This window comes from Etheostoma cragini, chromosome 20 (genome assembly GCF_013103735.1).
Source record: "Etheostoma cragini isolate CJK2018 chromosome 20, CSU_Ecrag_1.0, whole genome shotgun sequence".
Lineage (NCBI taxonomy): Eukaryota > Metazoa > Chordata > Actinopteri > Perciformes > Percidae > Etheostoma > Etheostoma cragini.
In genome coordinates, this window is record NC_048426.1 from 9,513,638 (window position 1) to 9,528,617 (window position 14,980).

At 40.4% G+C, this 14,980-nt stretch overlaps 1 protein-coding gene across 4 annotated transcripts in view; it reads left to right on the forward strand.

The window, feature by feature from the left end:
- myo10l1 (myosin X, like 1) overlaps positions 1–14,980 on the forward strand; it is a 45,179-nt gene that overhangs the window by 12,057 nt on the left and 18,142 nt on the right. For all 4 annotated transcript variants that reach the window (XM_034858369.1, XM_034858370.1, XM_034858371.1 and 1 more), the window contains exons 2-5: positions 481–579; positions 11,679–11,837; positions 12,959–13,146; positions 14,083–14,217. In XM_034858369.1, coding sequence (XP_034714260.1) covers positions 481–579; positions 11,679–11,837; positions 12,959–13,146; positions 14,083–14,217 — 581 coding nt within the window. The remainder of the gene's footprint in view (positions 1–480; positions 580–11,678; positions 11,838–12,958; positions 13,147–14,082; positions 14,218–14,980) is intronic.

The following is a 14,980-nucleotide window of genomic DNA, read 5'->3' on the forward strand; positions in this document are numbered from 1 at the left end:
AAAGGCTGACTTCCTTACAGTTTTTTATTTTCATTCATCACTGGAAATCTTTTTTTTAAAGATATTTTTTAGGCATTCTCAGCCTTTATTTTTGACAGGGCAGCTGAAAATATGAAAGGGGAGAGAGAGGGAGAATGATATGTAGCAAAGGGCCCCGGGCCTGCTTGCGTTCGAGGAGTAAACCTCTAAATGAGGACGGCCGCTCTACCAACTGAGCTGTCTGGCCGCCCTCATCACTGGAAATCTACGGACAGTCAACAGTCAAGCTCTGCTGAAACGACTTCCTGTGTACACCCAAACACACGTACCACTTAAATCAATAGCACACTGCTTTACTAACTCTGACTCCACTACAAGAGCTGAATACCTCCACTCTGTTCACCAGGAGGTTCAGCACTTTACGTACAGTGCATGAAAAAGAAACATGTACGTACTTGTTGCGTTACGTAACTTCAGTCCTTGTGTGTGTCTGTGATCCAGGGGGCCCGCGTTTGGGTCAGAGAGAAGGAGCAGCTGGTTCCCGCCACAGTCAACTCCTGTGGAGATGGAACACTTATCATCACAACCGACTATGGAGAGGTAAGAAATGTACACACACGCACACACACACACACACACACACACACACACACGCATGCACGCACGCACGTACGCACGCATGCACACACAATAGAAAGTGTGCGTCCTAAAGTTCTCCTTCGTGGCTGCTGACAGCACGGTCAGCCGATGAGGCTTTGACACTCAACAGTAGATGAAGTTGTACCAGTGCCTGGTACTAGTTTAACAAAGTTTTTATTTTTTATTTCATATCGCTTCTTGTTTCCATCACAGTTAGTTTTGTTGTCAAATAATTTTGAAACCGGACTCAGTTTGTAAAGGTTCACAGCGTTGCACGGTGTGATTTGACTGTGAGTCTGATGATTCGAATCATCAACATTTAGGAGGCAGCCCTAAAAGGTTCCCAGCTCAATTTGAACCAGGGGTGTTTGCTGTTCATGGTCGGCGCCTTACAGATGCAACCACGTTGCCTCAGTTACACAGGTTTTACCCTAAAACTGTGATGATCTGGAAACATTTTAATTATTTAATGAGAAGGAGGCTGTTTATTTAGCAAAGAGTGTAAAGGGAAGCAAATTGAAAACACTCTCCTGACTGAAAACACGTTTGCTGTAATTTTTTTAAATCAGACAGGTGAAGTAAACAGTGACAGCTTTAGATTACTGCGGAGCAAAAGCTGCAGTATGCTTTTAATCTGGACTGTGCATTACGTTTTTTCTTCAGAGTGAAATTAAAGCAGCTGTGCTGGTTCATCCTCTCCTGTGTGGATCAATAGAAACTCCTGGTCATGATGCTCCACTTTCCTGCTTCAGTTCCTTCCTTCTCCTCCTCTTCCTCCTTATACATATGCAAAATTCATCTCGTGACACACATTCGGCATCCATGGGAGAGCTACGGTAGAATAGATGAAGAGCATTATGGGAGCACACATGCACATTTCAGGATGTCAGATGTCAGGAGAGTGTTGCCTGTGGTTGTTCTAAATAGCAAAGCCATGCGGCTGCTCCAACCCTTTAACACAAAACTCCCTGCCAAAATAATGGAAGGAATGATTAAAACTCATTATGAATGTGTGTATGCGTGTGTGTGCTCTTCTAATCTGTGTCAGAGCAAGGGCATGCACACGTTGGATTTAAGTTTTTTTTGATTGCTGATGTGTTTGGCACACACACTTTATACACAAACACACACACATGCGCTCCAGTTGGCAGCATTTAGATGGACCTAATAATAGACTTGGTTCTTTGGCCCGAATTCAGGAGTGTCAATCCTCCCTTTATACCCCCAAAGAACATCCACATCTAGGCTTCTTTCACAGATGTACAACAAATTCATGTTTGGCATTTAAGACATAAAATGGCCAAACGCTGCTCTTAAGAGAATCGTCTTTTGATGTAGCTGCTTCACCCATCTTGTTTAGGGACACAGCAGTGACAGACCAGCGTTTCCCAAAATTGAGGATTAGTTATATGAGCGGGCATTCACTTTTCTCTCGATTATGAATGTCCCCAACCCCCATCCATCTCTCTCTCTCTGCTAGCTGTTGGTGTTTCCTGTAAATGTAAGCTCTGCAGGAGTTGGTGAATATTTGATAGAGAATCAGCAGGATGAGTGGCTTTACCCTGTTACAACAGGATCTGATCCATGCAAACAGTCCCAGTCCCCTCACTCCCTGTTGCTCTGCTCCTGGTTCCCATGATCATAAATACATGTTGATTCTAGTGAACTCTCAAAGCAGTTTAATAGTGAATGCAATGGTGGCTGGTAAAAAAACAAACAAGCCATATATAACAGCATTTGGCATTTTGGTTTTTTGGGGTTTGTTAAACTTTCCTTTCTCATATTTGGCTCCTAGCTGCCATGCCACTGTGGTTCTGTAATCCACAGCCCCTGACCCAGTTCACTACATTACCAATTCTGGGTTACAAATGCTGTGGCCGCAAAACTACAAGCCTTAACGTCAAATCAGCTCAACTCACAACTTCCAGGGGTATATGTGCAAGCCTTAACATCGTTCATAGTAAATTTTACTCTGACTGAAGATTTTTTTAGGAAACAGACATATCCTATAAAACCACTGAGGAGTTTACTGTAGATGTTTAGAGTAGCAGGCTAATGTTGAACGTTTTGTTCCTTCTATCTTCCCATGTCAGTCATTTGTGACTGTACTGACTGATTATTTTGAACTTGTTACAACAGCAATGCACTGCACTAGACATTAGTCTATTGATGGCTTGGTAAACAATCACCCACATATTAGCCTCTCTTCTCTATTATATAAAGATGTCAGCACCTTGCAATATGGGAAGCAAAATAAGCGGCAAAATATCAGAGTCTGCCATTGGCAAATCACAAAGGTTTGACATGTATTGCTTGATGGAATATAAAGAATGTCTCAAATCTTTGACATGACTTGCAAATTAAAAAGCTTTGCGTATCTTTCTGTTGATGCTCAGTATGGACATTACAAAAGCACAAGGTTCAGAATCACCACAATACTTCTTTTTCAATAGGAATAGTACCTTGAATGTCCAATTCAACTCATAGAAGCATCTCTGTGTAATTTATATGTATTGCAGCATGGAACTCACGTCCAAGTCTCGAGTCTCCACTTTTAGCGCACAATATTGTAAACCTTTCTGTGTGTGATCCATCCATCCATCCATCCATCCATCCATCCATCCATCCATCCAGCCCAACAAACCAATACCAAAATTGATATTTGACAATCTGATTCTGCTATAGCAGCCATTATTAATTAAATCTGGTTATCAAAGGAATGTGACCGGAGATACTGAGCTGAAAACGTTATAGTTGAAAAAATGAACTTGTCAGTCCTTTCTATTGCCATCTGTACTGATAACACGTGTTTCTTTAAAAAAATAAACTTTATTTCTTGACAGCAATAGCTTGTTAATTATCGGCTGACATGGATACAAGTATATCTGCAATAAGCCAATATACTGTCTGATTTATTGGAAGGGCAATACAAGAAGATTAGATCATCCTTCTTCTGGGACTGTTCTGGGTTCCCCACCCAGTTGGATGTGCCCAAAGTGAGGCCCCCCAGAGCTATTGTTAAAAGATGCCTTAACCGACTTTACTGTATTTACAGTATCATTCTTTCAGTCAAAATCTTGACCCAGAATGAGGGTTGAAGGGTAAATTAACCAGTAAAACTAAACCAATCTTCTTGGATTGGTAAAAGGTCAGATCGTGCACAATATGTCATTCATGTAAAGCTCACTGCATGGATAATACAATTAGATTAGATTAGAAAATATAATGAACCTGTGGTGAATCTAGGTCAGCAAAGAACTGGATATAGATAAATATAGAACCACTATAAGACACCTGTAGACTCCTGGTTCTTTTTTCTCAAATGTGACGATTTGTTACTTTACCTTGTGAATTTAATAGTAAATTGATTATAAGATTTTAAGTTTTTTCTATTTTCTGACATATAGAAACAGTGATTAATTAGCAAATTGATCATTAATGAAACTAAACATGCAACCCTGGATGAAAGTTTGTATTTCCAACCTCTTATTTATAATTAGACATTCAAGAAATCTTCCTAGTCTGGTTGCCTTGGATACAGCCACAGAGTCAGCATCAGGCTCCTCCTATGCTGTGATTGTAATGTCCCAATGCATATCTCTACAGGACACATTTACACCCACACAGGAATGTAGGCCTTTGTACATGTGAAATAATGTAGATACTGACAGACGTCAACACAAGAATAACACACACCTGCATCCTAAACAGTACACACGCAATGGCAGGCATGCATACGTATAGACACACCCCCAGGTTACGCTAGCGATTAGTTATGAACAGTGTGTGTTATGTGACCTGGATTTCAGTAGCTTGCGTGAAAGCTGCTGCGAAGGCTCACGCGAGTGCAGAACATGCTGCAGGGATGCCTTAGTCCCTGTGCACACACAAAATGATTAAGGATGGACATAGACACACACACACACACACAAACACACACACACATGCATCCACGCACGCACACACGCGCACACACACACACACTGGAAAAACGATACACCGTCAAATGCGCCTAATGAAAAATGCAGAAATGCTATCATATAATGAGATTAACTTTGGGACACAAAAACACAGATATGCAAACATGCACACACACACACACACACACACACACACACAAACAAACACGTACCTCCCTATTGGTCCCTTTCTTTCTGTCTATCCTTCACCCTCCCTGTCCCTGTCTCGGCAGTAACCCTTGTATGTGGAAAATGAAGCAGAGATCTCCCTTGGGGTGGGATGAGTGTAGGTTGCCAAATCCTGAAGGATGATGACATTTGAAAGGTGTTATACACCCCAGTGCTGAACGGGTGCTGAGGGGCAATGAAGACATTAATGGAGTTTAAAGCTTGTTTAAACTCCATTAAAACCTCCTCTCCCCAATCCAACTTACCAGGGATGCACGTTTAGAGGTGTACAGCAGAAGTTTGGAGTTCATTTTACACTGCACATCTCCTTCTTATGTTAGCATTTTTTTTAAACGTTTTTTATTGTCCCAAAGTCCTTTTGAGTGAGGCCAGAGCTTATGTTCTAATCAACGCTAGTATTGTTGACAAATGCAAATTGATAAATGAAGAATTTCAAACAACTTAATATAACTTTTACATAGGAAAATATGCTTTGTTGACCCTTAGCAATATTTTGTATCTCAAAGGGTCCAATGCAGGAATCTGTTTCAGTTCATTAACCTGGCTCCTGTAGAAAGTACAAAAGAGCTAACTTTGGTTTGAAGATAAATGGACTTGCCCAGCACTTATGGTTGCAGCTGCTCCTTTAGCCTCTAATACACTCTGAACTTAGCCATGACCCATGTAGGATTGTCAAATAAAATCCCAGGTCAGTTGAGGGAGCTGCAGGTGCATACAGTAGTGTTTGATACTGTATCTTGAACTGAATAGAGGTCTGCAGCATATATAGGTCACTGTGCCCTCCGCTCTCCCTCTCCATGCTCTATCTTTATCTCTCTTGTCCCCTCTCCTCCTCACCCTGACTGCTGCTAATACGTGGAGTCAGATGAAGAGTCTTTTCTCCCCTGGCTCTCTTCCTGAATCATGCAATGCAGCTTCAGACATCAGAGGGCCTTACAGGAAGCAACTCCATGCATCGTATGTGTGTGTGAAAGTGTGCTCACTCGAGCAAAGCAGGTTAAAAATACCATGATTTTCCTGCAAGTAAGAAGCAACGGAAAAATGTAAAAGGAAAGAGGCTTAGTGTGTGTCTGAGAGAGTAAATAGTATTGTCAAAAAATCCTATGAAAAGAACGAATCCTACCAATAAGTAGGGTATTGCCATATAGCTTATTCCTCTGCGTTATAAACCCCAATCGTAGTACACCAATATCACATTTCTCGACAATCCATCTAAGAATTGTCAAGGCATTTGTAAAACCACAAACCTCAACTTTATGGTAGCGCTAGGAGAAAACTCAGAGGATCACCAAAGTTATAGGATTTCTTTTAACCATGAGTGTCAATCCATCCAGCACTTGTTGAGATCTTTGAGATAGACTTTATTTGTAAATGTCCAGTTATCACATAAAACTGTCATTTTCTCTATTTTACAAATAACCACACAAAAACAACCCAACAAAAGAAGGACAAAGACAGACCAAACCCAAAATCAACCTGACAGACTTGTCCAAGACAGCAGATGGGCAAAAGATAACATTTTAAAAAAGTCAACAAAAAAAAAGTGCACCTAACATTCTTTATTACATGACTGACCAAGGGCAGGTGTACAGTACCAGACCAGGTAAATTGCTGCATTATGGGTCTACGTTTGGAAACATTCTTGCTAATTTGGTTTTTGAGAAGTGCAACCTGTGTAATAGCTGCCAATAGCAGAAGTACAGAATAACACCAGCTTTTTTTCTTCAACAAGCTTCGTCTCCCCTACATCATGTCAAAGTGAGAGATGTAACACTGAAGAGAAATCAGAGTTGGTTAACCATGCTCTACTTCTACACTTGTCTCTCTCTCCCTTTCAGTCTATGTCACCTATACCATGTCTTTCTTCTGTTCCTCACTCCAGTGATGCATTATTGAAAATGAGACATCCCAATTTACACTCTCTGGGTAGTCAAACTTATTGTATGTTTGCACGCTTCACATCCAGTACAGGTTGCCTGTGTCCTTTTTGTGTGTGTGTTACAGACGTACGCAGAATGTGTGTTAAAACCCACCAGAGGGCAATGGAAGATAAAGACGGAGACATTTGCAAAATCCTTTTTTTTCTCTTCCACTTCAGCTGCGTTTTATTTTAGTCACTGACATACTTTCTCACTACATAGCATCCCCCCCTCTCTCTGAATAATCTGCATATTTGTCTCAAATGTTTTTTTCTGGACATTTCCGCTTTATCTGCTGTTAAAGGCCTTTATATTTGAAAGCATGCAGCTTTGACATTAGAAGCAATTGTAAAACCCAGAACTGTAGCCCAGGAATTTATTTTCTTTAATCCTATAGTTTAATGTGAATGTTTTTTTTCTTCAGAGACCACCATTGGATACTCATGATGAGTACTACTCAGCTTGTGAAAACAGTTCTTTACAGTAATCTCTTTTTTGGCTTGGAAGTCTGAGGAAATAATTCTGATTATTTTTATAAATGCAGGCTGATACCAGCAAGCCTGAGTTATGAACTGTAGGCATGGACTTTGAAAGACATGGGCTTATACCAAGAATGGGAAGTCTAACAAAGAGATACTATTAAATTCAAAATTCAAATAGTCACTAAAATGAATGAAAACTGCTTTATAAAAAAAGATTTCTAACAACCACTGGTTCTCTACTGGTGCTGACCATTATGATTTTACAGAAGGAAATGAAACAGGTGATGATGAACCGAGACCCAGACCTCCATTTCAGTTGTCCTAGTGACCTTCCTCCCTTAAACATGTGCTGATTTGCGTGTGTGGGTGTGTGTGAAGCTTGATCTACCGTTCCCCTATAATTTACGCTGGATTGCAAAGGCATGCTTGACTTTCTGATTGAAAGGGCTCACAGTAAGCCTTTAATTACAGGCAGGGGTCTCAGAGACATTTAGGAATTAAGTGAGTTATGTGTAAGTAAACATACAGAGATCCATGGACATTAGACAGACAGACAGACATACAGACAGACAGACAGACAGACAGATGGATGGATGGATAGATAGATAGATATATAGATAAATCACAGTAACCAGCAATAAAAAGTACAAGAGGACAAATATAGTAAGAAAAAGGAAGTCATAGGAGGTTGAAATGTATGAACTGTAGTGTGAAGAGTGCATTCATTTGCCCCTTGCAAATGAATGAAGAGTGGGATGATGAGTGATGGTGAGGTAGGGAGAGATTTAGAGAACAGAGAGGGACATGACAAAGAGGGGGAAGGGATAAAAGAGGAGTGACACAAAAAGGGAAAGCGAGATGAGAGAGACTGAGGAGTGATGTTTGAGACATGAAGGCATTCAGAGAGAGATAGACAAATGTAATAGGGTGAGAAAATGCAGAGAAAAGCCTTATCTAAAACCAATGGACTAGGATGTAAAATGAGGGACCTTCTGTCTTTTTGTTCTCACAGATATAAGAATACACCCATGGCCTAGATCCATTACAGTCAATATGAAATCATGTCTGCGTGTGCAGTTGTCCAAGCCATGACTAACAGGCATGTTAAAGGAGAATTCCGGTCTATTCCAACACATACAGTAGCTCTGTTGTTTGTAAATTTGGAGTGCTGCCAGTAGAGAGAAAAATGAAAACCATCGGTGCTGTCTACACCGTGTTCTCCTTTGGCTAGAGTTAGCACCCAACAGGCTCAAAGAGGGCAAGTTTTAAACGTGTTTCTAGACTCTAAACAGATTTAAAATGTAATTTAAGGTGCCTTCCTATGTACAGTGATTCCTTCCGAGGGAACACTGTGAATCTGACTGCTGTAGATGTGGAAGAAATATATGAAAGTTGTGCTAATTCAGCTGTGTTTAGTTCTGGTGTTGATACTGCAGTTAGAGAGCTTAGGGACCGTCTACAAACAACAACACAGAAAAGAGATAAAACAAAAATATGTAGGCTGTCAATTTAATGATTAAATAAGGTAGTTGCTCTAAACTTACCTTTACTATACTTGTCTCCTGCTAGTTGTACTACAGCACTTACTTTTAAAAAATAAGCATATGCTTATTTTTGAAAATATGTTTTTATCTCTTTGTGGGTGTTTGGTGTAGTTTGTAGACGGTCCCGAAGCACTCCTCGCGGTATCAACACAGGAACTAAACACAGCTGATTAAGCACAACTTTCATGCATTTTTGCCAACTACTGCAGTCAGATTCAGTGTGTTCACTTGGAAGGAATCACTGCACATGGATAGGCACTTTTAATGACATTTAAAACTTGCCCTGTTTAAGCCTATTGGGTGCTAACTCTAGCAGGGGGACAACACGGTGCAGGCAGCACCGATTGTTTTTGTTTTTCTCTCTACTGACAGCACTCCAAATTCACAAACAACAGAGCTACGTGTTGGAATTGACCGGAATTGTCCTTTAATGCATCTCATCACACACACGCTAACACACATACCCAGATGTAAAGGTTGCCTGTGATCCCGACTTAGCATTCAAGGTTGAGCCTTGCAGGAAAGATAAATTAATTAAACTGAGTTAACTTATTTTCAGTGGGGCTACAGAAACAAGCTGTGAACACAAGATTGATATCAAATTTTGAGCAAACTTGTTTGTTATTTTTGTTGTTCTTGTTATGTTTATAGTTAGTGATTAGAAACTAAGTTCACAGTACATCTTGAAATATAAACTTTGCTTAAAATTGAATAATTAACAATAGAAATTGCAACCTGCTTTTACTGACACCGGCTGGAGCATTCATTTATATTAGTAATTGTGTTTGGGTAGAAGCATGTCTGAGCCCTGATTGAGTACAACGTTTGTAAAAAGGTAAAGACCAAGAGTGAAGTGGACATGGTCATAGTAAAGATAGTGAGCTACATAAGTCATGCTCTCACTAATGGAGGACGAGGGATAATGGGGTCATTTCATCATGGCTGAGTGAGTGTGGAAAGGTCAGTGACTTGAAGGGTTTGACCCTCATCAACAGTTACAGAGTACCCACAAGGCGTCTATACTTATACAAGACATGAAAGAAAGATTGGAAGGGCACAAACAGCAATTGGTTTCTATTTGTCGGCCACAAACAACTTTTTACGTGCAGACATGTTGGCAAACAAGGATACCGCTGTGAGTTCATTCGCTCTGAGAGAGCTGTCTGCATGCAACAGCTCTGTGCAGTGAAAGACGCTGTAACTGGAGTGAAATAGATTTATTTAAGAACAAGATGTCTGAACGCCTACAGTGCGCCCCTCTGCCACTCACAACAGACTCCCAACACATCTGTTACTGCAACACACACACACACACACACACACACACACACACACACACACAGACACACACTGCAGAGACTGGCTGACATACTGTATTGACAACCTGGTATTGTAAAGGCCGTGGTTTCTATTCTTAGAGAAGTGAATTTTGCTTGAATAAATGAACGACCTTTATGCTGAAATAGAATGACATTAGTTCATGTGTGTGTGTGTGTGTGTGTGTGTGTGTGTGTGTGTGTGTGTGTGTGTGTGTGGAATGAATGCAAAAGAGAAAGACCAACTTAGCAGCATGTGTGTGTGCACGACTAGTAGCCTACAACAAGCTGCTTCCACCTATCACGTCCTGCCAGATCTGTTCCTCCGTCTCTTCTTCTCTGCTTTTTCCCTTCTTCTTCTTCCACCCCCACAGACAAGTTTCCCAACCATCCTGTTGGGGTCTGGTTAAAAGAAGAGCCATAAAGCTCAGTATTCTCATCATGTGAATCATATTGCATCACAATTAGTCTGTCCATGTTAAAAATGGAAGGACTTTGCAATGTTGACATCTTTTAAAGAAAAATGTGTGCAACATTGGCTTACTACTCACTCTGAACAACCTTTCTTACCTGGTAGGCATCATGGTTGACAAATTAAATTCAAGTGTGTTATCTACATTAAAAGAAGTATTGTGACCTTCATTTTTTGCTTATTTAACACCAGCATAATACAGGATGTAATGCAGTCATACTTAGTGCAATTCAACACATGACATCACACAGTTTCAGTGTGTTTGATATATTACCGGAGAACATCCCTTTAAAATACTAATTTTGTTAATGGATAGTTCAACATTTTGGGAAATAGGCTATAGAATAGAATAGAATGACTTGATTGTCATTATACACAAGTGCAGTACCAGTGCAATGAGATTGATGTAACCCCTTTACAGTATTGACACAAAATATAAAAATACAAAGTATATGGAAATAAAATATAACAATATAAAATGTAGGTAGATAGCGCAGATTGGAGTCCTGAGAGCAAAAATAAAAATATAAAGTATAGGCAGAGTGGAGTCCTGAGAGCAATTATATACATATATAAAATAGCTTTGTGTACACATTGTGTTTGAGCCGAGAGTTGGATCAGCAGATCAATACCATTTCCTTGTCTGTACGGTACATTTGATGGTACAGACAGCAGCTGATTAGCTTAACTATAACTAAATATAACAGCTAGCCTAAACAATATCCCTACCAACACCTCACCCATGAACTTATTTTGTCGCATGCTTAAATTTTTACATAAAATCAAGCTTAGTAACTACAAGAAGTGGTAGGTTTTGGACCATGTAGATGAATACGAAATCACATTTATGTTGATGAAAGCTAAACTGACTGGTCTAGAGAAAGAGCAAACCCAGCATCCTTCTGTTCGGTCTTGTTGAGCCATAACTGAGTGTCTGTCGCCAACCTGGTTCTGTGGTTTTGACATGCAGGAATTGCTGTCACTTATCAGCCCTCCTTGGGAGTATGACTCCAAAATATTCAGGTGTTTTCTCAGGATTATTGAAAGCCATGGTGGGAAATGTAGAAAATGTAGGAAACTGATGTGTGTACCAGGCCAAGGTAAAAGTTGGTACGCACAAAAACAAACATTAACAAATGTACAGATGAGTGATAGTCTGTATGTCTCGTTGTCTTCCAGGTGTTGTACCTGCAGCAGGCTGAGGTTACCAGGGAGCGCGTGTATGCTATGCACCAGTCCAGCATCGATGGGGTGGAGGACATGTCAGCACTGGCTGAGCTGCACGAGGCCGCCATCATGCACAACCTGTACCAGCGCTACCAGAAGGATAACATCTATGTAAGTGCATTCAGACAGACACGTGTCTATGTGTTTTTAAGCATGTGTGAGATGGTGAATGTATGTTACCCAGCATCTGTTTATTATAAACAATGTAATGTATTATGTTTATGTCTTGATGAGCCCCCCTTTTCATTTTCCAGAAATCTTCACATGCGTGAGGCTTTTAGTGGGAAACACTCTACTCTGAGTGGAATAGGTAGAGAGGCTGATGAGAGGGAAAGGCGTAGAACGTGAGAATATTGTGGTAAATCAAATCAGTGGTTAAAACATCAATCAATCTAAACCCTACTTAAAAAAATAAAATTGTAATCCTTTACATTTTAATCTCGGTTAATCTGGCAACTTGTGAGATGACAACCGTCACACTTTTACTGCTCATTATTGCAGTATAGACTGGAAAGACCATTTTATCTGTTCGTGGTCTTGGAATGGATATTAGGATCATATAGAACTAGTACATTTTCATTATTTTTATGGTGAAACTCAGACATCTGTAATGCCTGACAACCTGAAAGAATACCAGACAACAGACCGATAACAGCCTCCCTGGGTGTGACCTAATCTAGATGATGAAATTATATCCATGCATGGATTTCCCTGACCATAAGAAACAGTCCTGCATGGGTCAGCCCTCTCCGGCCCTTTGTGCCTATGCATTTGCAATATGTGTATGCGTGTCCTTCAGCACAGTTTGGGATGTGTAGCAGATAAATTGCACAGACGGGGTAATATGACACGATGGAGGACATGCTGACCTGCAGTTTTTTTTGTTTTTAGCGCAGAAGGATGGAAAGCAAGGTGATGGTTACAGCACAAACAGCTCAAAAATGCTAATCTATCTCCTCCATCATCTCACTGATTTAGACTCAGCTTTCTAACCTAATTTCTGTTGATTGGTCACATATCAGTCCCACTGTCAGATCTCAACCCTGCTGTGTTCCCTAATTTAATATCAATACAAGACTGCTTTAAATGTTACATATTGGTACTGCATGTATTTGTGAGAGCTTGTTGTTTGCATATCTATGATGAAGCAGATAAAGAAAAAATTGCCAAAGGCAAAACAAAAAAACGATACAAATCCAGAACCTAAATAGTTACTTTTTGACTGTGTCCAGACTAATATCGGCAGCATCCTGGCAGCCGTCAACCCCTACAAGCAGATCTCAGGTCTGTATGACCCAGAGAGGGTGGACCTGTACTCCAAGCACCATATAGGGGAGCTCCCTCCACACATATTTGCAGTGGCCAATGAATGCTACCGCTGCATCTGGAAACGTCACGACAGTCAATGTGTCCTCATCAGGTGAGTTTCAACCACGGAGGAGTGAATATTCTGGTTTACCTTTAATAAATGCTTTAATTTAACAGAAAGTGCATAAGGGGATATTAATAATTTTCATGTGCATTTTCACGGGGGTGAGATGTATCCAATGAATTCAATTGCAGGGATTCTTTGCCCATCTTTTAGTCAAATTCTGAAGCCATCAGTCATCTTAAATCCTGTGTCACAGGGGACTGCAGCCTATCCCAGCACGCATTAGACGAGGGGGTAGTTATGTTTTTAGAAAATCCAACAATTCCTACTGTCCTACTTACGCAAATTAAACGCATTTTTTTATGTCTCTAAATGTTTGCTTCATCTGGTTCCTTGTCAACAGTTGGTAGAGAAGATTAATACCACCCCTCAGCCAGGAGACAGTTAGCTTAGCATAAAGATACATTTTTACACTTTGGTTTTTGTATGTTTTAAACAAAGGAGATATTATATGTTGATTAGTGAGCTTTAAAGGAGCTGGTAGGTGGATCCTTTTCAGCTGTATATACCCTGCCAATGCAGAGCCACTTGCAAAAGGACAATGAAAATCAAGGTAAAGGCTGAAAGAAGTAAATTACCATTTTCACGTTTCAGACATATTGATTTCTGTCGGTGTTTTATAGAGAGATTGCATCTTCCTTGCTGGTGAAAATTAATAAAAGGCATTAAAGAAACGGCATTCCTCCACCTAACCACTCCGTAGGGTCAGACATCTGATCATGCTTTCAATTACAATTACGCTCAGGCTTTGTCTCTCCTGACAATCTAATGGAGACAGTCCGGGCGTTAATGCAATATCTGTGAAGCTATCAAACCTTAATATCAATTAAATGACCAGACCAATTTGAGACATGGGAATGTCAGAGAAGGTCACAGTGTACTTTATTAAATTGGGTTGTGTGTGTGTGTGTGTGTGTACTACAGTGGTGAATCAGGGGCAGGAAAGACGGAGAGCACTAAACTGTTGCTTCAGTTCCTGTCGGTGATGAGCCAGAACTCAGCTGGGACTTCTCCATCGGAGAAAAGTACACGAGTGGAGCAGGCCATCGTACAGAGCAGGTACAGATCAGCAAAATGAAGATAACGTAAACTTTCCTGTTCCTTGACTATTACTGCCGAGCAAGTCTGAGTCCAGTCCAAACTTAATTTAAAGAAGGCTAGGGTAAGCCTTAAGTTTTGTTGTAGTAAAATATCAAGGATTAATATTTAGTTTTGTAAAATAGTACAAAAACTCACACATTTTCCAAGAAGAAACCTTTAGATTTCTATGTTTTGTCCAATTTCTGTTACTTTCCCAAGCCCAGTCATTCATTTGACAGTGTATACACGTGTATAATAATATGAAGCAGAGCATTGAATTGCTGAAAAAGAGGCCATTCATTATGTTTCTTTTGAAGAAACATAATAAAAACTAAGAGACTTCCAGCTGGTCACATGACATTGGCTACAGAGCTTTGTGCTGCCGACTACGGTGCTCCGCAGGTAAGTGGTAGTTGGTGGTTCAATTACCCAAGAATAGGTGACTGTGAACTAGGTACAGAGCGCCGCGAGCAACCGGTCCTGGAGCTCCCTCAGATCAGCAGTTGGTGGTTCAGTTACACCAGAATAGGTGACTGTGAGCCGGGTACACAGCACTGCGAGCTGCAGTCATTTTGGCAAAGATCACGGTTAAGTTTAGGCAAAAATAGTTAAGAATAACCACCAAAACGACTAATTTAGTCTAGGAAAAGATTGTGGTTTGTATTCATTTAAATACAGATTGATTTAACCCTCCCAAGGAACATGCAGGAACTCAACTACCTGGCTTAAAGCCGTGTTAACG